At 36.5% G+C, this 25,357-nt stretch overlaps 1 protein-coding gene across 6 annotated transcripts in view; it reads right to left on the bottom strand.

Moving 5' to 3' along the window:
* Positions 1-25,357, bottom strand: part of EML4 (echinoderm microtubule associated protein like 4) — a 148,714-nt gene that overhangs the window by 69,976 nt on the left and 53,381 nt on the right. For 3 of the 6 annotated variants that reach the window (XM_018055168.1, XM_018055169.1, XM_018055167.1), the window contains exon 2: positions 14,101-14,283. In XM_018055168.1, coding sequence (XP_017910657.1) covers positions 14,101-14,283 — 183 coding nt within the window. Of the gene's footprint in view, positions 1-14,100; positions 14,284-24,061; positions 24,437-25,357 lie in introns of those variants that run through there. The other 3 variants (XM_005686541.3, XM_018055166.1, XM_013967586.2) reach the window with 3 other exon arrangements.

Below are 25,357 nucleotides of genomic sequence, written 5' to 3'. Positions count from 1 at the left end.
ATCTCATTTTCTCTTTTTCTTTCATAAAAGCACAGAGAGCAAAAACTTTTATGTATAGAGCCTACAATATTTGGCACCCTAGAATGTTACATGTACGATAGTACAGCATTGAATTTCTGACAATAATACGCTGTTAGGAGCCACTTGTGTCAATCATATAAAGCGCTTCCTTAATTTTGAGATTCCTATTCTCTACCTCAGACAGAATGAATCAGGAGAGAGGAAGGAAAAGACCTACTACAATTTATTTTTCAAACTTCCCAGGAAAATTTTCACATATAAGGTAAAATAACCCCAAACTATGTTAATATCACTGATCATCAGATCTAGTGATGGTCTGCCCAAACAGTGACTTCTTGCTACCTTTTTTCTTTTTACTATAGTAAAACACTCATAAAACATACCATTTGAACAATTTCAACATGTGCAATTTAGTGGCATTTGGTATATTCACAATGTTGTGCAACCATCACCACTACCCAGGTCCAGAACTTTTAATCACCCCAAACAGAAACCCTATACACATTCATCTCTCATTCCCTCCTACCCATCCCCCCAGCTCTTGCCAACCATTAGTCTTCATTGCCTCCGTAGTTTTGGCTATTCTGAGTATTTCACATACATGGAATCATACAATATGTACTTTTTGTGTGTGGTTCCTCTCACTTAGAACAATGTTCTCAAGGTTCATCCACATGGGAGCAATGTAAGAGTAATTTATTCTTTATTCTTTTTATGGCTGAATAATATTCAGTTTTACAACTATGCCATATTTTGTTTATCCATTCATCTGCTGATGAATATCTGGGTTGTTTTCTCTCTTTGCTACTGTAAACAGTGCTGCCTTAAACATCTGTATACAAGTTTTCATTTGAACATGTTTTTAATTATTTTGGGTAGATAACTAGGAGTTGGATTGCTGGGTCACAGCATTACGTTTAACTTATTGAGGAACCCCCAAACCCAGCAGCTGCACCACTTTATAATGTTACCAACAATGTATGAGGGTTCCAATTTCACATCCATGCCAACACTTGTTATTTTCAGGGTTTTTTTTTCCAACTGTAGCCATCTCTGGGAATTCAGTGCTATCTCATCATGGTTTTGATTTGCATTTCCCTAATACCAAGAATCTTTTACTGGGTTTGCTGGCCCTCCATATATCTTTGGAGAACTATCTATTCAAGATCTTTGACTGCTTTTCAGTAAGAATATATGATGCAAATTGTTCACAGTGCTCTCTACATACACATAGAAACGGAAACCCCAACGTATTCCTATTTTACATATTCCTCTATATTACATATAGAAATGTAAAATAGCACACCATGCGCGCCCACGCGCGCACACACACACACACAGCCCTGGAGTACAAAATATTACCGGCTGTTTCTCAAAAAATTAAACATGAAAGGACCAAATGATCTGGCAATTCCAATTCCAGGTATATACAGCTCCAAAAATTGAAAGCAGGAAGTCAGGCAGATATCTGTATACCCATATTCATAGCAGCATTATCCACGAGGCCAAAAGGTAATGCTCAAAATTCTATAAGCCAGGTTTCAACAGTACGTGAACTGTGAACTTCCAGATGTTCAAGCTGTATTTAGAAAAGGCAGAGGAACCAGAGATCAAATTGCCAGCATCTGCTGGATCATAGAAAAAGCAAGAGAGTTCCAGAAAAACATCTGCTTCTGCTTTATTGACTATGCAAAGCCTTTGACTGTGTGGACCATAACAAACTCTGGAAAATTCAGAAAGAGATGGGAATACCAGACCAGCTGACCTGCCTCTTGAGAAATCTGTATGCAGGTCAGGAAGCAACAGTTAGAACTGGACATGGAACAACAGACTGGTTCCAAATCGGGAAAGGAGTACGTCAAGGCTGTATACTGTCACCCTGCTTATTTAACTTCTATGCAGAGTACATCATGAGAAACGCTGCGCTGGATGGGGGTTCCCAGGAAGCACAAGCTGGAATCAAGATTACTGGGAGAAATATCAATAACCTCAGATATGCAGATGACACTACCCTTGTGGCAGAAAGTGAAGAAGACCTAAAAAGCCTGTTGTTGAAAGTGAAAGAGGAGAAAGAGGAGAGTGGAAAAGTTGGCTTAAAACTCAACACTCAGAAAATGAAGATCATGGCATCTGGTTCCATCACTTCATGGGAAATAGATGGGGAAATGGTGGCAGACTTTATTTCTTGGTGCACCAAAATCACTGCAGATGGTGACTGCAGCCATGAAATTAAAAGATGCTTGCTCCTTGCAAGAAAAGCTATGACCAACCTAGATAGCATATTGAAAAGCAGAGACATTACTTTGCCAACAAAGGTCCATCTAGTCAAGGCTATGGTTTTTCCAGTAGTCATGTGTGGATGTGAGAGTTGGATTATAAAGAAAGCTGAGCGCCAAAGAACTGATGCTTTTGAACTGTGGTGTTGGAGAAGACTCTTGAGAGTCCCTTGGACTGCATGATCCAATCAATCCATCCTAAAGGAGATCAGTCCTGATATTCACTGGAAGGACTGATGCTTTGAAACTAGAAACACTTTGGCCACCTGATGCGAAGAACTGACTCATTTGACAAGACCCTGATGCTGGGAAAGATTGAAGGCAGGAGAAGGGGACAACAGAGGATGAGAGGGTTGGATGGCATCACCGACTCAATGGACATGAGTTTGAGTAAACTCCGGGAGCTGGTGATGGACAGGGAGGCCATAGGTTCGGAGAGTCGGACAGGACTGAGTGACTGAACTGAACAGACCCAGATGCCCATTGATAAATGAATGGTATATATGTATATAAAATGGGATATTAGTTAGCCTAATAAAGAAATGAAACTGTAAAACATGTTATAACATGGATGAACCCTGAAGACATTATTCAAAGTGAAATAGGCCAGATAAGAAGAAAAGGGCAACTGCTGTATTTCAATTACAGTAGATACCTGGAGGAGTTAAATTCATATAAATAGAAAACAAAATGGTAGTTTCTAGAAAAAAAGAAAAAATCGGGATGGGGGACAAGGAAAGGAGTAGATGGATGCACAGCTTCAGTTTGGGAAGATAAGAGAGTTCTAGAGATGGATGGTGGTGATGGTTACACAACCAATGTGCATGTAATTAATGCCACTGAACTGTATGCCTAAAAATGGTTAAAGTAGTAAATTTTATGCTATGTATTTTATGATAAAAAATGTTAAAAAAAATCAACATATCATCAATGTTTCAAAGTCCTACAGTTTACTGTTCAATTCTTCAAATACTTTCAAGGTATCTTGTGAAATTACCATTCATGGCCACATGATTAGATGGCAGTGTTATACCTTACAGTTTTGATCAGTCTCAGAAGGCTCTCTTGTTGCCTTTGAAGTAAGTATCCTAGATACTTTCAAACTAAGTATCCCAGATACTTACTTCAAAAAGATGAGATATATTATGATGTATTGGCCATTTTGAGGTATATATGTTAACATAATGGCTTCATTTTTATTATTCACTATAAAGGTATCATGGCACTATAAAGGAGCTCATGGCTTCCCTGGTGGCTCAGACAGTAAAGCGTCTGCCTGCAATGCGGGAGACCCGGGTTTGATTCCTGGGTCGGGAAGATCCCTGGAGAAGGAAATGGCAATCGACTTCAGCACTCTTGCCTGGAAAATCCTATGGATGGAGGAGCCTGACAGGCTACAGTCCATGGGGTCGCAAAGAGTCGGACACGACTGAGCGACTTCACTTTCTTTCACTTTCTATAAAGATATCCAAGTACTAAGTCAGTTATAAAGTATAAAGAGTAATAACAATTTAAAAAACTGAAATATCTTTGTAATTATCTAGTTATTTTATCTTTATTATGTAAAATAAATGAAAAATAGAAAAATGAAGATGCTGATATGAATAAGATGGTAGGTCTCAGAAAACATACTATATGACTGAAAATTATCAAGTAATCTATGTTGAAAATGACAAATCTTTAGCCTAACCTGAACTCTTATTGAATCTGGTTGATTGTATAAGCATGAGTGAACAAGTACAAAATTAAAAACACTGGAGAACTTTTGGAGCTACACCACAGACAGAAGTACAAATCATTTTATTTTAATATCTTTATCAGAATCCTGCCAATATACACATGATATTAGGTCTTTCAGGAAGGAATTACACATTAATGTTCTCTTTCTGAAAAACGAGTGCAGCAGTGAGATAGGCCACTAATCAATACTTATTTTTAAATTTTGTCTTTTTTTAAGTCTATCGACTTTGTTACAATATTGCTTCTGTTTTATGTTTTTGGGGGGGTTTTTTTGACTCCAAGGCATGTGAGATTTTATCTCCCCAATCAGAGACTGAACCCATATCCCTTGTGTCATAAATCTTAACCACTGGACCGCCAGGGAAGCCCCCTGAATTTTGTTTTAAATTATTTTAGAACTTCTCATACTAATATGTAAACAGAGAAAAGCTACTTCACGTTCTTTTACCTCAAGGAGAAAGAAGACTTTGTATTTCATACACACCAAGCTAGCAATTATCTCCAAAAGAAAAACAAACACATTCTCCCAGTTAGTATAAATGGGATACTCTCTTTAGTTTAGGAGAAGGCAATGGCACCCCACTCCAGTACTCTTGCCTGGAAAATCCCACGGATGGAGGAGCCTGGAAGGCTGCAGTCTATGGGGTCATTGAGGGTTGGACCCGACTGAGCGACTTCATTTTCACTTTTCACTTTCATGCATTGGAGAAAGAAATGGCAACCCACTTCAATATTCTTGCCTGGAGAATCCCAGGGACGGGGGAGCCTGGTGGGCTGCCGTCTATGGGGTCGCAGAGAGTCAGACACGACTGAAGTGACTTAGCAGCAGCAGCAGCAACTCTAGCTGGAACTCTTACTTGTTGTGTGATTCTTGTCTGTATCACCACGCTTAGCATTCTGCTTGACTCCTAGAAAACACTTCATATCTAAACGACTAAATGAATGCATTCTTCACCACTACTGCCTCAAATTTCTCTTCTGGATTATGATCAGTTTCTCTCTATTCTCCCTTCTAGCACTGTTATGACCTTGTTCTTAAAACATCCTGTACACTGTGTCAGAAATCTTTCTAAAACATGCCATGTATCTTTGAATTTAACATGCCATCAATTGTAATATATACCATTATCATGAACAGCACCAGAAAGAAATGCTGCTTGTAAGAACTGTAAGACACAATCAATAGTAAGATACAATTCCAGAGATGTTAAAATGCAAGAAATACAGCCATCTTAGAATTAATGGATTAGTGTAAATCTACCTGTCATTGCTTAGTTTAAAATCCTTTAATGGCTCTCCAGTGTCCTCAGGATAAAACCTAAATTCCTTAGCGAGGCCTAAGAAAATCTTTCACTATGGGCTCTCTTCAGTTGAAGCTCATTTTTGACACTCCCAACTTCACACCTCATACTTCTGTTTATTTTAAACTTGCAAACTAAGTACTTTTTACTCCTCTGCACTTTACTCCTGGATGATCCTTCTCTCTGTAATACACTAGTCACCTCTGCTTACCTACATTTACATATATTCATTATCCATTTACCCATCAAATATTTACTCAAGGACTATTATTATCCTAGCCTTGTGCTTACAAGAGAATATAAGGGAGCCACGAGCATCAGGGAGTTAAAATCTTGCAAGAAAATCACACTGGCACTGAAAACATAAAGTAAGTGCAGCAGCAAAATGATATGAACAGAGCATCACACAAGCTCAGAGAAAAGACACACTGTTCTGTAGGGGTGATTAGGGACCCAGAGCCCAGGAAAGGCTCCCTAGGAAAAATGCAGAGCAGCCTTAAAGAATAAGTAAGAGGCAGCCAGGTAAATGAGAGGTGATAAGAGACATGGATCTTTTCCCAGTGTGTGTAAAGGAACAGAAAGAAGGTAAAGTGGGGTATGTAAGTGGGCACAGCATGGGGGTGGGGTAGGAAAAAAGCTCTTTATGTGGTGAGAATGTAGGACAAGGAAAAGCAGAGTCCAGATGGTAAAGTCCAGATGGTAGAGGTAAGAAGGAGCTAGATTATGGAGATTTTATCTGTAGGAAATAGAGACCATCAAAGATCTCTATGAAGCTGAAAAAAATACTTAGTTCATCCCAGCTGGCTGTATGAAGAGTAGATTTCAGGGCACTGGTCTAAGCATAGCATAATGTGGACCTGAAATAAGAGCTAGGCAGCATAAATGGAAAGGAAAAGGAAGTTGTAAGAAATATTTAGGTCTTAAAAGATAATGATTTCAGCTTGGGGACATTTTACATTTATGAGTTTTGAGAGACATAGAAGCACAACAATCTAGTAAGTAGGTAATTCTTAACTGCTCAAGTCTAGAATATAGATTAACAATTGGAGAAATGGTACCAGTAGGTGGATGTTAAGATCATAAAGGAAGGTGAATGCTGATGTCACCTTCTGCAAGGAATCTTTTGACTCCAGTTTCAGTTAGATGCTCCCAGTTTAGTCAGTTGAGTCGCTCAGTCGTGTCCGACTCTTTGCAACCCCATGAATCACAGCACACCAGGCCTCCCTGTCCATCACCAACTCCCAGAGTTCACTCAGATTCACGTCCATCGAGTCAGTGATGCCATCCAGCCATCTCATCCTCTGTCGTCCCCTTCTCCTCCTGCCCCCAATCCCTCCCAGCATCAGGGTCTTTTCCAATGAGTCAACTCTTCACATGAGGTGGCCAAAGGAGTTTTAGCCTCAGCATCAGGTGCTCCCACAATACCCTAAATTTACCTTTTTAATATAAATTCATACAGTTTCATAATTATTGACTTAGCTATCTTCTCACTTTACCTAAGGCCCTGTAGAAGCAAAGTCAGTGTCTTTTTAAAATTTTTTTTTTTAATTTTTTAATCTCCAGAACCTAAAATAGTGATTGGTGCATTGAAAAGATGAAGGAAAGAGATACAATACAGTAAATGGTATAGAAGAGTATTAATATTAATTATCAATCACTTGCTAAATATTGTTATCCTAAGTGTTTTATAATTATTATGTCCTTTAATCTTCATTATAATCCTAAAAAGGATATACTATTATGATTCCAGTTTTGCTGATGAAATAACTGAGGCCTAAAGAGATTATTAACTTGCTCAAGATTATATTAGAGAATGAAATCAAGATAGGAGTCCAGGGAGAAGTAATGGTTAGGTAATAAGTGGAAAGAAGTAACTCTGTCTTATGGAGAGTGACATTTTGAGCTATATCAGGATAACAGATAGGAATTTACCAGATGGGAGTAGGGGAAAAGAAAATTCTAAGCAGAGAATAGCACTAAATCATCAAGGTCCGCAGATACTTACATTAACTAGCAAGAAGACACCAAAAGATTTTCATGGTCACCGCCCATCCTACAGTTTAATTTCAAGTAACTCTTAGTGCCAGGAATCTTTAGTATTTGGATAAAAGGGTGAATGATCTCCCACAGTAGAGGCAATGAGTTATGTAAAGCAGAGGCAAAAAACAAAAAGAACTGTGGGTGAAGGCCTGTTTTTTGGCTGAGGAGTCTAAAAAGTATTCTTTAAAATTCAGAATATTAGGAACCTAACTGGAAGAAAGGAGTATAAAAATGATTGCAGTTACACAAATTTATGACTAAAATGCATCATTAGCTACACACACACACGTATGTTTAAATATATATATATATATATACACACACACACACACACACACCCCTTCCCCCAAGGCTTGGACATTATAAAGTCTGAGCCACAAGCCTCTCAAAGATTAGCCTGCAAGACTGGAAGACTGGAACCAACAGTGACCTCTAGGAACCAAAGGTATAAAAGTAGTCCTATCTCTGAGCAGAAATCCAGTTCAAATAAGAGAAATTAGGCTAAAAGCCTATTAACCAAGAAGGTACTAATTCTGTTTTAATTACAGTTTCAGTTTTAACCATCATAATGCCAGGGTTGAAGGACAATGAATAAATTTTATACTTTATTTTACTTTATTGTGACATAAGGATGCTAATCATCAGTTTGTATTTCTTGATGACAAACCTAAGCAGATGATCTTTCTGACACTTTAGCCTAACAGTTCCTAAATATTAATGAATTTCACTGAATTCTCACTAGTGACTGTTGCAAGTGTTGCAAATCTGAAATGCATCTTGTTACCCTCATCTGTAACATTCTCTTATTCTTGCATCTATCGTGAGTCACCCCAAAGCTAGTTATGTAAGAAACTGTCCCTGCCTCCAAATAGTTTATAATCTCGCAGGAGCAACAAATATATATATATATACCATCAGAATTTGTTTAAAATTTTTAAACAACTCCAGAAAGATACCAAAAATAGATCATTTTCAGGAATTCATTTGAGGCCCTAAAGGATGAGAAAATTTTTGATCAGGAGAAGGGTAAAGATGGTCTATAATGAAACTTTTAATTCACACTCATCTCTTCCACTCTCTTCACACTTTCAAGCTCCCTGCCACCTCTTTCAATTTGTCAATTAAACTTTGTTTCATGCTTTAAAAAGATTGAGGACTACATGTACTTTTATCAAATTTTATCTCTTCCATTTGGAATTTTATCTGTACTTTTCCCCTCTTCTCTAGTCTCACAGGAAGGTGTACTTTAGTCTTAACTCTTGGCCATTAATTTTTTAAAGGGTGTTCTGAGTAGAAATGACCAGAGTATTTGACTCTCATGGAGAAATGGAGCTCTGCAAATGGTAATTGCTGCCTTGTCTGAGGCAATATCCTCCCGTTTATTTTCATATACAAAGAGCAGCTTAGAAGTCTTTGATGTGTTGTCAAAATAATAAGATACTCTCCCACCCCCTACCACAATTATGAATCATTTTAGCTCAAGGGCCCCACCAAGGAAATTCACTCCTCCTAACCTGATTAAAGGAATTTACTTATTAACAACATTTTCAAACTCATGACCATCTCTGTCTTCTCCCAAATGTATTTACAGTAAAAGCTAAATGATATAGATCTGTGTCTGTATACTATCCTAGATTCTGCATAATTAGGAATGCTTTTTTTAGAGAACTGACATCCTCTAAATTTCTATTTTGCCTCTGGGTTCTCTCATTTCTCAAGCAGCAGTCATAATGCTTGATTTTTCTGATTTACCAGCAGTTTCCTGGTTTAAAATGACGGTTTCCCACCTTTAGATAATTTGACTCATGAGCTTCTATACCATTGTGTACTAACAGCTTGTCTTCACATATTGCCACTGGGCTATATTCTCAAATTACATTCATTTGGTCACCCCAAGAGGTCTTAATGGGTTTCCCAGGCACCAGCTGTGACATAATTTGTCTTCCTGGCAGTTAAAACTGCCAGAGTGTTCCCTGGGCCTTCTCTTTTGCTCCAAAGTACAGGTAATTTTTTTTTTTTTTTTTTTGGCAAGGATTCAGCTGCAACTGGTGTATATATTATGAACATATGTCGTCAAAAGGAAAGAATTCTCCAACAGAAGAGAAGGTATATGAGAAATTTAAATGACTGGCCACCTTAAAAACTATTGGGAAAACTTTCTACCTCAGTTAAGTGTCTGACATAATATGTTCAAGAAAAAATGAGGTTTAGCTTTAATACTGCTGGCATACTGGAGAGGACAAACTAAATGAACAGAACTAAAAATATCGAAATGACTAGTTAGGTGTGTTTCTGATTCTGGCATTAACTGAATGGCAATACTACTATGAAGTGGCAGAGAATGTCATTAAATTATTAGCATACACATTTAGTTTTAGCCATACCTGCAGCCAAGTCATGTTTCCATATCACCACCATCTAGCAAAAGTATGTAATAGTTGTCTTCAACAATAAGGAAGTTGACCTATACTTCTGATCATAACCTCATAAAATCTTATTACCTACTTATCTACTGCAGTTTACTCTTACCTCTAAAGAAAAGTCCTCTAGAAGTTATAAATATCTTAAGAAGATGGTAAGTCTAAATATCTTAAGGAGATGATTACTGTCCTGTAGTAATTTGTATGAAAGTGAACACTACAAATCCTCATTTTGCAAGGGACTAAAAATTTTCAGGTATAAAGCTGTACTACAGTATCAGGAATGATTTCACTATTTTTTTTAATTGCAGTATAATTGACATATAACATTAATTTCAAATCATTTACTTTTTAATGAAAGAAAAAATACGAAATCCCTGCAAAATAATTTCACTGCTTTTTCAAAATTCTTTTGCATTTGTTAAAAAACACTTTAAGTGTTTATTTCAAATATTTATAGTATTAATAAATTGTTTTATGTCAAAACTGATAGTTGATCTTTTTAAGGTTATATACAAATGACAACAGCAAATATTCACTTAATATTTGTCAATTACTTTCTATACTATAATATATATAAATTTTGAGATAAAGTTGCTCAGAATTGCAAATAAAATTAACAAAACTTTATGTATTTCTCTTGATGTTTTGGTATCAATATTAGAAAACAAATGGTCAGGCAAATTTTTTCACTAATGGGAAATGGTAATAAATTTTTAATGAATTACACTCATTTCTTAATTAATATTTCCCCAAATTATTATGTAATCCATCCTCCCCCATCAATCCATTTTATAGCCAGCAACTCAAAGTCTGTGTTTAAGGTAACAAAGTAAGTTAAAGAATATTCACTAGTGGACTCCACTTCAAAAAGTAAACCATATCAACATATTATAAGAATGGCAGTCAAAGTAAACTTAAGACGTAGAATTAATGGAAAGGAACTTATTATCTCTCTAGTTAATAAAGTTATTAATAAGAAATAATAATCAGTACTATGTGGAAGGAAAAGTTCCAATGTAGAAACTGCAGATGGTTCCAGAACTGGATAAATCTCCATTGAAGAGCCTGTAACAAAACTGATCCTAAATTCAATTTAGATACAAAGAAATAATGAAGGACAGTTAGAAAAGGACCATTTACAAAAATATATTCCTGGGGATAGGGACTATAGCTATTGTATTTGTATTTCATGAAACTGAAACAAGTAGATGCTAAGTAACTTAGTGTCATATAAAATATCATCTACATGCCAAATTTAAAAAAGAGCAGTCTTTAAATTTCTTTCTTTAAATTTCTCTATAAATTTTTGTTTACTAAAATACCTTAGTAAATAAACAATGGGAGAAAACACTTTAATTTTTCCTCAAAACAAGATTAAAATGTATCATTGTTTTAGCATAATAAAATTTTTTAAAGATTGTAGGCTAATACAAACTATATAAAATAAGTTTTTAAAAATGCTGTGGGTAATGACCAAATACTATGTCACTTTCTCTTACAGGATTTAATAGAGCCAGAAGCTGAGGATACACATATCCAGTATAGAAGAGAAACTTGTTCTTCTCTCATTATGCACAGGTTTACCTTTCCTGTAAATTAATACTTCAGAATCCTCTTACAAAAATCAATTTATAACCAAATAAATTTTTTTCCCCTGGCGTGATCGTGACAGTCCTCAAAGTTGGTTCTCAAAAAATAAAAAACCCATTTATAACAACCAGAGTGGCTTCAATCAAGTCTTTCGTCAAGCATGGGCCCCTTATCCTATACCACTGACATATTTATCTAATGGTGGTTAGTAAGACAAATGTATTAATGGCATGCTATCTAACTCTCTACACAAAGCCCAGGAGTGCTGGAGGGTGGGAGGTATAAGAATGTAAATCAGAAAACCAGGCAGAATGAATGCCTCTCCCTTGAAGTTTCACATCAGGGTCCCTGAGCACTTCTTTCTGTGGCCTTCCATTCTCTACTCTCTAACCATCCCAAACATTTACTTCCTTTTTTCAGTCCACCACCCAGAAGCTGTCTTAGTTTCTTAAAGGACTTCACGAGAAGGAAACGGCAACCCACTCCAATATTCTTGCTTGGAAAACCCCACGGATAGAGGAGCCTGGTGGGTTCCAGTCCACAGCTGAGCGACTCTCTCTTGAGGAGAAAGTGATAAGGGATGAAACTTCCAGCAGTGACAACTGTGAACGTACATCAATCTCCACTGAATTTTATCTCTTCCCAGCTTATCTCAGCAGTAGTCTTTACTCCATCTAACACTAACAGCTCTTAATCTGCCTTTAACATCCTTTCTCAAACTCCCAGGAAACCTGCCACAATTACCACTGCCCCTCCCCCACCAACATCATCTTTCTCTCTGCTGCCTTTCTGGTCTCGACATATTTTTCTGCTCAAGTCTATAACATCTTAAAAAATTAAAATTAAAGCTGGCCTTTGATTTAGCATCCTTCTAGTGACTACCGTCTTCCCTTCTCAGGCAAATTTTTTTGAAAAGAGTAGCTGGCTATAGCTGTAGCTCTTGATTCCACAATTCTCTTCAATTCTTGTTTCTCAAATAGTGCAATTGGATTTGTAATCCTATCACTTTATTAAAATTTCTTTTGGAGAGGTTCTCTAACATTCTCAGAAATATCAAATCCAACGGTCTCCTCTCAGTCCTTGTTCTACTTGACCTCTTTGTAGCAGCTGGCAACATGAATCACTCTTTCTTTGCTATGCTGAAATACTGGAGCTCCCCAAAAAACTATCCTGAGCTACTTTCTTTTTTACATCCTCTATGACTTCAACATAGAAATGTTCATCCATAAGCTGAACATTCCCAAATTTTTATTGCTAGCCAGGACTAGCATGAGCACTATCAATATATATCTATGTATACACCATATGTACCTCAAATTCAACATTCAGAAACTGAATTCATAATCTTCCTTCCAAATCTGCTCCTCACATTCTAGTTAACTAATCACTTACTAAAAATCTAGGAGTTATGTAAGACTCATCTGATTAATCATTTGCATTGACATATTACAGTAGAGGTAAGGTGATGAATCTTCTTTCTCTGTTGCCAAATGGGGATAATTATGCCTATGTCTGTTAGGGGAAGCACACCAAATGAAACCGCCCACCCTGGCCAGGCACCATAGTAACCATTTGCATGAGCTGTTTTACCACAGGTGGTCCTGGTAAGGAACACGGAACTAATAAGCCACCACCAACAGGGAGAGTTCAGGAAAGGTTAAAAAGTGACACCACATGTCCGACTACCTCCCAGAATCCTTCTCGATGGCATCCATCTTGGCTGAACAAGTCCAGGAAGGACTCTGAGTCAAATGACTGGCTAAAGACAACCCGGAACTAATCCCACCACCATAAAACTCAAGACTGTGAGCCATGTGGAAGAGCAGTTCTTCTGGGTTCCCTTACACGACTGTTCTCTGGCAGGGTGCCCTTTCCCAATAAAACCTCTTGCTTTGTCAGCATGTGGGTCTCCTCAGACAATTCATTTCTGAGTGTTAGCCAAGAGCCCACTTTCGGGCCCTGGAAGAGCTCCCCCTTCTTGCAACAAGTCCATCTACTCTACCAAGAAGTCAGTGAGACATTTGAAATGATGTGTTTGATTGATCGATTATGTGAAAGAATTTAAAATTCCTTCTGGGTGGCTGGAAGAAGAGAAAGGGCACATGACATCTGCTCCAAACTCAGAGCAACGAGGTCCCAATAACTTTATTTCAACCTCTGAAAACTCCCAAAGTCTGGAAGTTGAAATTTCCATTGAACTGGGGTTGGCAATAAATTTCAGAGTTTTAATTAAATTTTTCAAGACTTTGCTGACTAATGACCACAGAAGGCTTAGCGTGAAGCTATATGAACTACTATAATGGTGTAAATCATTTCTGTAATGATAAGAGGGTTCATTTTAACAGGATGAGTGCTTATCTGCTATATTCAACATACAATGTGAAGTCTATGGGAAACAGATGATTCTGTTCGTGCTCTAAGTAAATTTGTTATGCAGTTGAAAGACACTAAATTCACACAAACAGTACGATACAAAAGCCAGTAAGTACAATTAATGGCATTACACAAAAATAATAAACTTTCAGAATTTCTTAGGAATAAAGAAAAAGGAAATGGAAAATAAACTCTAGTCATATGTAACCCCAAAGAGAAACTATTGTTTTATATTCCCAATCTTAATGTCATTGATAAAATACATTTAATATATTATTTCAAAGAAAATGTTGTGAAAAGCAAAATTCTCCCTACTTTACAACACACTTAAATTACCTTTACTTGGGACTGATTTTTTCACCGAGGCTACATGATCTTCAGAAATGGCAAGACGCCTCAAAACATCAGCCAAAGCTGCCTTTAGCACTGTTATTTCATCTTCTTGCTGTTGAACTCGTAACTCAAGGGCTGAGAGGCGATCCTGAACATCAGAAGTACTTGCAGCAGAAATACTATCATCTATAAAAAGAAGAAAATATGGAATATTTTTTAAAGTAAACTGCTTAAGAAACAATTTAATGATGTATAAGAAAATGTATACCAGATAACTCTTATAAAAGATGAGAAAAACTGAAAATAATTTTTACACAGATTAAATCTTTATGATTTTCATAGCTACTTGAACTAATTTAAAACAGAAAAGTTAATATAGCTGATGTGTAATTAAAACTATGAAAATTTTCTCATGGTCGAGTTGTTTATTACACCATCACCTTAATAACTTTTTCACCAAAATGTTCCCTAAATATACCACTTTGTAGACATCTGGAAACTTGCATAACTGCAAACTATTCAAAGCATCCTTTTTACTTATTATATCATTATCATAATTATCTATGAAAATAAGGAGTTCAAATCACTTCAGTTTTGCTTTTTGTATCAAATTGGGAACCTCTCACCTTCAGCATCAATGACCAGAAACCATTCTTTACTTTCTGTCTTTATTATTATGCTCCCAACCTCCTCCCCCAAGCATGGCTACGTAATTAGTAACATACTTTTTGCTGCTCTTTCCAGTGCTGCTCAAACTCTTTAAAAAAAAAAAAAAAAAAAGGTATAGTTTCTATAAGGCACATAGCTAATATCTCCCTTAGGTCTGTAACAACAACAACAACAAAATAATGTTCAGCCGTAATACAGCAATTACAAACTACTTTCAGAGCTGTGTAACTTTAGAGTATACTACTTGTTGGGTCAATCTGAATCCAAATGTATAAAAGATCATTTGCTAATGGCTAATTCACTATAACCAGAAAACTTAATGGAAGAAATGAGGTTCTCACAGCTGACTGGCCTGACCTGAGTGATATACACTGGGTGAGCCATCCTCTAGCTCCGGCACACGCTAAGCCACAGTGTGCCATTTTTCTCATACTGAGATAACGTGCCAGACATCTTACGCAGACAATTTAACTCAAAGTCTGAGTTAAAAACAGCAACAACGGGGGCTTCCCTGGTGGCTCAGTGATAAAGAATCCACCTACCAATGCAGGAGACACTGGTTCAACTCCTGATTCAGGAAGACCCCACATGTGGAGAACTAAGCCTTTGTGCCACAACTACCGAGCCTGTGGTCCACAGCCTGTGAGCCACAACTACTGAGCCCACGTGCCAGAGCTACTGAAGTCCATGTGCCCTACAGCCTGTGCTCTGCGACAAGAGAAGCCACCACAGTGGCTGCATACAACTAGAGAAGAGCCCTCACTTGCCACAATTAGAGAAAAGCCTGTGCAGCAACAAAGATCCAGCACAGCCATATATTAACTAAGAAACGGCAGCAACAAAACTGCCAGCACTTAAAAACCAAAGTCATCACCATTTATTACAGAGCAGCAAACACACTCATTTAAAATCTTACGTGCCTACAGACATCTCAGGCACACACATGTATCTCTTCTGTCTTTAGAGGTATTCCAATGACAATCTTTGAGAAGTACTGCAATGAAAGGAAAAGTTGGGTTTTATCTTCAATTTAGACTTTGAATTCTAGTTCTGTAATTAATAAGTTGTGCAATCTCAGGCAAGGTATTTTATCTCTTTGAGCCTCAGTTTGTGTTTAAAAGATTGTTTTGTGGAAGGTATCCAGGACGTGTCTGATATTCAATAAATGTTTAACGTACAACAGCAAAGAACAAAAGGTAAAATTTGAGAGCTTTACGCCCATGTATTACATAAAAGGCAGATCTGTCAAACTTTGTGAGGCTTAAGAAAAGAAAAATTCAGCTTCTCATTTTAGAAGTTTTTATATTTGAAGTCTTTTTCATTTCCAGAATTCTAGCTGAATTCTGGGCTTCCCAGGCGGCTCAATGGTAAAGAATCTGCCTGCTAATACAGGAGACATGGGTTTGATCTCTGGGTCAGGAGGATTCCCCTGGAGTAGGAAATGGCAATCTACTCCAGTATTCTTGCCTGGAAAATTCCATGGACAGAGGAGTCTGGCGGGGTACAGTCCATGGGGTTGCAAAGAGTCAGACATGACTGAGCATGCATGCCATACACTAGCTGTATTCTAACTGACCCATGATGCTCTATGTGTCACACTACGGTTATTATCATATTAACACTAGTCTGTCTAGAATACTTTCCTATTTTCCTTCTTCTGGTAGGAGAAAAACAGCTCTTTTGCGGACCTCTACTGGTTTTTGAGGTTCCATTAGGGCTGTGGATCTATGATCCCTCATTTTCTCCTCTAACACCATGCACTACTACTAAGGTGATGTATACGAAGTGGGTTTTTTTGATGGTTAAAATATGTCTATTGGTAATTTCATAAGATTCAATCAAATACTACCATAGAAATGGTTATGGGTATGGGTTAGGCCAAAAGGAGTCCTCTCAAATATGAAAGAGAGAGAGAGCAGAGGGAGGGAGGGAGGGAGGTATCATCGTTTTTGGTTTGTCAACTGTAAGGACATACAGATCTAGGGCTGTCGATGATAAAAAGTATTGTCTGCCCTAAGTTCCAGTTCTAGTCTCTGAAGCATGGACCATCAATTCTGAGAGTTACTCTAATATTTCTTTCAGATATCTATGAAACCCGACAAACTCTCTTTCAACAAGCCACCACCTATAAGCCATAAGTCCTGATAAAGTCAGGAAATGATACAGATACGCCTTTCTAAACTTTTCTCAAATTACAGGAGATGGGTTATGTATCAAAGTTATAATCATAGGTAAAATATTTATGTGATTTTTATAAACACATAATCTTCTTAATTCTTTTGGGAAGGCAGCAAAGCCTAGTGGAAAGATTACCAGACTATAATGCCAAAGGTATAGTCTCTTGGGTTTTAGTACCGACATGGTAACTAGCTTTTACTTTTGGTAAATTACTTTAACTTTTATAGACTTTGATTTTTTTAAAAAATGACTAAGGTTTTTATTTTGTGAAACTTGGACAGTCACATGAATGGTGGTTCAGCTTGTAAAAATCCTACCACGACCTGCTAGATACTGTGATAAGGCACAGGACAATTTTTCAAAGGACATTACAAGCATACTGTTAACCATTAACAACATCCTGGATTTATACAGGACCTTTCATATTTATTACCTCCTCTCCCTATCTGTATTTTATACTTGAGGAAACAGCTTGAGAAATAGCTTACCCAAGGTCACCAAACTAGTCTTGATATATGAGATTCAAACGGAGGACTTGACTCACAGTTTTAAGTGCACTTTACTTTCATGTTGCATCTTAATAATCACAGGAGAATCGAATAAATATGTTCTTTCACAAAGCCAAACAGGGTTTAAACTATGAGGTGATATGAGCAGATTTCTGTTCTAAAAAGGTTATTCTGGCTGCTGAGAGAAAATGGATTGAAACAGGATAAGCGTAAACATATGGAGACCAAACATGAGGCTAATGCAGTAACCCGCGTGAAAGGCGAAGGTGGTCTAGGCTAGGGGTAAGGTGTTCATGCATCTCGATTTGCCCAGGACAAACATGTCTGCTATCTCAGTAAAAATATTATCATAACACTCCTTCTTTCTCTCTAAAGTTTCCCAGTTTGGATGATCAATTATAGGGTCACTCAAGACAAGACAGCAGCAGCAACAGAGATGCAAAGCTGCACAGGAGTTGATCTCTATGGTTCCTTATAGCCCTAAAATCCTGTAACATCGTCCTAATATTTTGGCCTTTTTCACCTTTTCAGGAGCAATGAAAGCTGTGGTTGAACTGTGCATAAATTCTGGTGTTACACTGCATGAATAAACCTGTTTACCACTCACCAGCTCTGACTGGCTTCTTCATGAAATTTTTTCATGATAGTACTTATCTCCAGTTTGAGATTATTAAATGAAAAAATGTACAGCACTGCCATACACCAAGAGTTCAATAAGTTACTATTCTGTCTGGGCAGGTTCTTTACTACACTGTTTTTATTATTGCTACAAAGCTGGAAATGATCTCAAGTCCCTGGATGGGGTAAATAAGCTATGATAATATATTCACATCATAGAAAGCCATGCAATTAAAAATAGTAAAACAGGTGGACTTCTCTAGTGGCACAGTGGATAAGAATCCACCTGCCAGTGCAGGGGACATGGGTTCGATCCCTGATCCAGGAAGATTCCACATGCCACAGAGCAACTAAGCCCGTGTGCCACAACTGCTGAAGCTCACGCACCCACAGCCTGTGCTCCGCAACAAGAGAAGCCACTGCAATGAGAAGCCTGTGCACTGCAACAAAGAGAAGCCCCTGCTTGCTGCAACCAGAGAAAGCCCGCACACAGCAAAGCCCCCAGTGCAGCCAAAAATAAATAAAATGACTTTTAAAATAAACAAACAAATAACATAAAAATAATAAGACAGGTATATAAACTAGAAATTTGAAAGCCCCACAAGACAACTCAAGTGGAGTAAGCAAACTGGGGAATACCATGTACTGAATAATTTATTGAAACACACACACACGCACCAAAACATACTTCTAAGAAGTAAACAAAAAATTTCATATTTACATATGTATATGCAACCCACTCCAGTATTCTTGCCTGGAGAATCCCATGGACGGAGCCTGGTGGGCCACAGTCCATGGGGTCGCACAGAGTCAGACATGACTGAGCGACTTAACTTACTTATAATGCACAGCAAGGAAAATCTAGGAGAATACACATCAATCTGGTAATTGGGTTACTTCTGACTAGGAGAATGAGGTAAGGACAAGATAAAGGGAAATTTTTGCTTTTTAGTATTTCTACATTATTTGAATTTCACAGTAACAATGTGAAATTAACTATTTAAACTTATAGTTAAGCTAAAATATACTGCTTCCGAAATTTGATTTCTTAAAGCAAGTTTCCTCTAGGCACAGTATTCCAATTTATAAATGAACATATCAGAGCATAAGGCAATGAACTTAAATTTGCACTCACTGATTACAAAAGCTAGAACAGAGACTATCTTAAAGATCAACAGTTCCTCTTGCCATTTTATAGATAAGTAATGGACATGGCTGAGTGAGCATGCGCGCACACGCGCGTGGACACACACACGGCTGAGTAAGCACACGCACGCACGCGCACACACACACACACACACACACAAAGACTATGAAATTTGGAGAGTTACTCCTGGGCACACAGCAAACTGGGGTTAGAGTTTCTTCCTCAGATGACTCCAAAAAACCCATCACTCTTCCTCTTTACATTTTCAAAAGTTTGTTCTTATTTTTCTTTCAATCTCTAAGGTACCACATGCACATTCACAATGACTTTTTAAAGAATATATCTGTTCAGTAAACAGAATATATCCATTTCCAAAGGCATATTCCACTCACCCTTCTTAATCTAAGCACGCTAATTCCTTTTCCTTTTACTACGGTAGTCTCCTATTTCTTTGCTCCTTTCGAAGTATTAATAGTTTCTAGCCTTGAGGGTTAAAATATGAACCACAAATAAATTCCCAAGGGTTCGTAAACTCATTAAGGGCAAAGAAAGAAAAGAGAAAGACGGTCCGTAAACCTCTTTTTCATCAGTCTAATGTACTATTGGCATAAGTTAGTCTCTTTTATTAGAAGTGCGAGGTAAATGTTAATATCCAATATTTCAGTTTTAAAACTACAATGGTTAACGGCTTATTATGCTTTTACTATAGTGAATCACAGTTAACCTGTCTTCTGAATTGTCAAGAAATACGTGTTACCTTTGCCAAGACAAATATATGGTACTCTATTCTAAGTATCTAAAAGTTGGCAAGCCAGCGTCATACCAGAACGAGGCATGCCTATACATTCTAGCATCTTTTGAATGTTAATGATTTTATGTAAATCTTTCTAAAATGGTACACTCAACTTTCCTGTTTTCCTAATAAGGGCATATATTTATAATGTGGCCATTTCTAGATGACTCAGTTTTCACTTAAAATTTTAATTACTTTGTGCTGCAAGCACTGTGATAAAATGATGCCCTGGAAGCTATTATGTTTCTAATTAAATAATTTAAAGTACTACATTTTCAAACTTGTAATCTCTCTTCATACCTTTTCTGCTTCTTTCTTTGCACTTAGTGTTACCTATAATGTATGTATATATATATGATGCTTACAATTTTAACATAGAGGAAGAAAATGGACACAGCTTCAGGCCTAGTGTTTGTATCACTGGAGTCCCACAGGAAAAGGAGAAAAAGATTCTAGATGAAAAAAAAAAAAAAACAAAACGAAACACATGAAGCAATAATGGCGGAACTTCCCAAGTTAAATCAAAATTCACAAATTCATTAAAATTCAGTATATTGAAGTCCCTCTCCTCACCACACATGAAAATCAAATCCAAGCAGGTTAAAGAATTAAAGGCAAAATCATTAAAACCTTTAGAAAAATAATAGAGAATATCTTCATATCCTGCAAGTAGAAAGGAGGTTCCTAAACAAGATAGAGTAAGCACTATCCATTAAAGTACACACTGAAACTACATTAGCTTTCAGAACACATGTTCACTAAAAGACACAAAGAGAAAAAGCTATTCACAAATGAGGAAAAGATAGTTCTAACATTTGTAAGTGATAAAGGATTAGGATCCTGAATAAAGAATTCCTACAAATTGATAAGATAAACAGTCCTATAGAAAAACTGTTTGCAAAACCCGTGACTAAACACCTCATGGTAAAGGAAACATAAATGGCCAATGAACACATGAAATGAGGCTCAAGCACTTCATTTATAATCTTGAAAAGGAAAAAATTAAAACCAAACGGGCAAAAAACTTAAAGCGTGACAATATGAAGTGTATCAAGTATTCCCTAGGATAAAGAGCAATATGAATTTTCTCATATATTACCGGTAGGCAGTAAACTGTCTCAAGACTTTGAGATAAACAACAACAAAATACAACTTTGGCCTCATCTGGCAAAACTGAAGATGCACACATCCCATGACCCAGCAATTAAAAACTCCTGGTGTACAGACCCTGACCTACAGCACGGCTGGCAATCTTTTCCTGTGAGGGCCAGATACTATAAATATTCTAGGCTTTCAGACTACATAATCTCTATAATAACTACTCAAACCTACCTTTGTAACACAAAAATAACCATAAATACGTAAATGATTGGGTATAGCTATGTTCCAATAAAACTTTTCTTTTTTTCTTTAACTAAAACAGGTGACCTGTCAGGCGAATCTCTGCTTGTGCATACGCACACCAACAGAAATGTTCAATAATGTCCATAACAGCAAAGTTCACAACAGCAACAAACTGGAAACAATCATTAGCTGCAAAATGTATAAACAAACTGTGATACAAACATCCAACAGAATACTAGTAAGTGGTAAAAATAAACTATGGCTACATGAAACATCATGTATAAATCTTAGGAATATTAACAATGAGTATAAAAAGCAAGTTGGACTTTATATAAAGTTAAAAAAATACAAAAGTGATATATTGTTTAGAATAAACCCTTAAAGCAAGGGAATGATACATACAAAATTTATGACAATAGTTACTTCTGATAGTGTAGAGCAGGGGATAGGAAGGAAGATGTGCACAGATAACAGAATATCTGTGTCATAAAGACAATTAAAACACATTGTGTTATATTTTTTTGAGGTGGAGGTTAGTGACTTTTCTGAGAGAGGAAAGGGAATGCGAATGGCTAGACTACATAATTAATTTACTCATTTTGTTTTAGAACAATGAAACCAGTTTTTCAAATTAAATCCCCAAACAGATATAAATGGAGTTTTACTTCTAAAACCCTGAAGTTTTGTGTCATAAAAGCAACTAAACCTGTGGGTTTAATGATTGTTTTGAGGCCTAATGGTATGAACTAAGATTAGTTGTTACCTATGAATTTTGGGGAGGGGGGGGAAGTCTGTTTCAAAAAGGTATATGATATGAGATACAATACCATCCAAAGAACAAATATTTAAAAAAAAAAATTAAAAACCATTTCTATAAGACACTGGTCAGACATTAATGAGCAGAATGGTAGTGATGAAGATCAGAAGAGCTAATATGGTGAAAAACCATGAGAAATCATATTCCACCATGCACTGTTTATAGTTTAAAAAAAAATAGTGAAGGCACCAGGCTAAATCACTACTAATGGTGAACTAATTAAATAAACATCTGTACTACGGTACCTCATGGAGCTCTTAAAAAGGATGGTATATATTTAAAACCACAAACTAGAAAGTTTAGTAGGTATAACAACATACTATAAAAGAGGGAAAAAATTGCAGGCAACATTTATAGTATAGTTATATCCATACAGAACTGTATATCCACAAGCATACATACCATACAGTTGTACAGAGACTGGAGGTATGTCTGACAAGTGGGATTTTAGAAGATTCTGCTCCCTTATCTTCTTATTTTATACGACTTTTCTGTGAAATATTCTTCATGAACAAAACATAAAACTATTTTCTCAGTAAAGAAAAGCAAAGCTAATTTAGGCTGTGATGTAAACCTAATTAGTAATGCACCCAAATTTTGAATACAAATTTGGTTAATGTGTAGGTTTTTATGCACAGTGAATAAAAACATTTTTGTAAAAGTATGTCTCATGACGTTTAAAAGAAATATTCTCAGGTTAATGAGAGACACAAAAATCAATATAATACATCCAAAGGAAAACTGGATGCCTTTAAATATCATTTCTTCAAAAAACAAAACAAAATCACAACCGATTTGTCACATTAGTAAATTCCCATCAGAAGGCATTTAGCAAAATAAATGTTTTTTTTTCCTAAAATGGAAATGGTTGTCTTCAAATATTGTCTTTTAAAGACAATATTTAAGTATTTTATCAAAAAGTTATGCACTATCAATTCTACAACAGCCACAATTTACTTTGGAAATAAACCATAAGAAAATACACTAATAAAAACAGAGCTCATATGAACATATATTTAGGCAGGAATTAATCTTTCCTATTTCTCTTAATATTTTACTGCTAGAAGTCAAATTTTTCTCTCAAAGAAGTTTTAATTAAACAAGCCACTGTTAAAGTTTGGATATTTTATTTTAGTAAATGACAATATTAATTACCTCCAGTTCAGTTCAGTTGCTCAGTCGTGTCCAGCTAGTAATAATATATGAAAATAAAGAGCATCTGTCTTCAATTGAGTAACACAAATAATATTGATCTATATTTTCTATTTTAAAGAACTCATGTCTGTTTTTCTTATAAGATATTCTTACTAAAAAATCCCCCTAGTAGTATAAATTGTAAAAGGAACTGTGTTAAAATAAAAGAAAATATGAAACCCTTTTTGCCACAGCACTCTGAGCATGAAGGCTAGTCCCAGGGAAGGACTTTACTAGGATTCATTCATAATCAGATAATTCTGCTTTTGATGTTTTTTTGGTTAGACTTCATAGAAGCAAAAGTCAAGCTTAATTACACAATTCTCATTTCCTATTTTTAAGAGACATGCTTCCCCCCCCCCTAAAAAAAAACTATTTTCCAGTAAAAGCTGTTTTTATTTTTTCCCTCACAATGTAATGACCACCTTTTGTGGGGATAGGGTAAACAAGCTGAACAAAGCCTATTCTGCCCTCACAACAGGAAAATATCCTCTTAAAGGGGGTACAATAGTCATTTATAAAAGTAGGTAACCAAATATTTATGCTATTACTGACACATATATTTAAAGGAAGCTAGGGGGAGGGGGGAGGGGGGAAGGAAGGGGCCTAAATTCATTCCCACATCCTCAGATTTCTTTTGTCACAAGCAGTAAAGTTTGTGGCACATGTCTCCCACAAAAGGAAAGATACATTACCAGCGCAGAAGTTTGAAAGTGTAGAGGAACCACATACTGAAGCGAGACTAGGCAGGCTGTCTTCCATTCTTGCCACCTACGTTACAAGCAATATAAACCAGTTCTGTCCACGTTTCCTGCTGCCTTCCCAGATAGTTCCAGAGCAAATCCCAGCTCTCTAAATCTCACGACATACTTTACATTCTGAGGAAATCCTCCCGGTCCAGATGGCCTACCACAAAGCACTTCTATGCTGGCACAAATAAAAACTTCTTAAGACAGTTCGTTTCTTGCCCCTTTGCTCTCTTATCTAAAGAAAAGTCTTCTACTTATTTATAGAGACAAAGAACTGAAGGAGAGCAAACAGCACGCAGGCAAAAGGAGGGTAAAGACACAGAAAACTAAGGCTGCTTTCGGGAGTGGCTAAATTCCAGGCGCACGCAGAAACACATGAATTAATGAACCCATGAATATTCACTACAGTTATCTGGTTGTCCTCAGGCACTACTTCTCTGATCATCTTTCAGTTGGTTAACAGTAATAAATACAAAACTCTGCCTTCTGAAACTGAAACATAAAACATATTAGTTTCTATGATTAACAGAATTAAAGCCCTTCAAAGGAGTATTTTTCTCTACTAGGAAATAAACAATGTGTGTGCAAAGTGGCAAGCCACATTTCCTTTTGCCTTTGTTTAAAATAAAATGAAATCCACATGAACTGTAAAGAAACTGAAAGAATGGTCACTTCATTAATTTAAAAAGCTTAAGTGTTAAGACTAAGTTGGCTGATTTGTTACAACCATTTCACTAGAGTAAGATAATGAATTCGATTAACAATAAGAACAGTCATTTCTCTTAATTCACTAATTTTCCAAATTATTTTAAAATAATACAACTGCATGAATAAGTAACCTATAATAATTTACTTCTGGTCAGACATTCCAATTTTAAACTACATATGCTTACAATAATACAAGTGTCTTTAGTCTCACGAAAGTATATAAAAGCAGGTGAAAGTTAATGAATACAGTATGTATTTATTCTTTTGATAATTGCTTTTAAAGCTAGTTAAAGAACAAACTCATGGAGTTAGGTGTCAAAACAAAACTACTGATGGATAATCTCTTCAATTTGTTGCTTTTAAACTTTTATTTATAGTTGAGAAAAGCAAATTTAAACCAAGCCAAAGAAAAACAGAAATAACAGGACTATCAACACACACACAAAATACTGTGAAACAGATAAAACCTAAACTAAACGGAACATTAAGAGCTATGCTACAGAGACTGAGATAAGGATAAACTAAAAGCAAAGC

The sequence above is a fragment of the Capra hircus genome, chromosome 11 (assembly GCF_001704415.2).
Source record: "Capra hircus breed San Clemente chromosome 11, ASM170441v1, whole genome shotgun sequence".
NCBI lineage: Eukaryota > Metazoa > Chordata > Mammalia > Artiodactyla > Bovidae > Capra > Capra hircus.
Note: the sequence above shows the minus strand (reverse complement) of the source record. Positions and strands in the feature narration are given on the sequence as shown.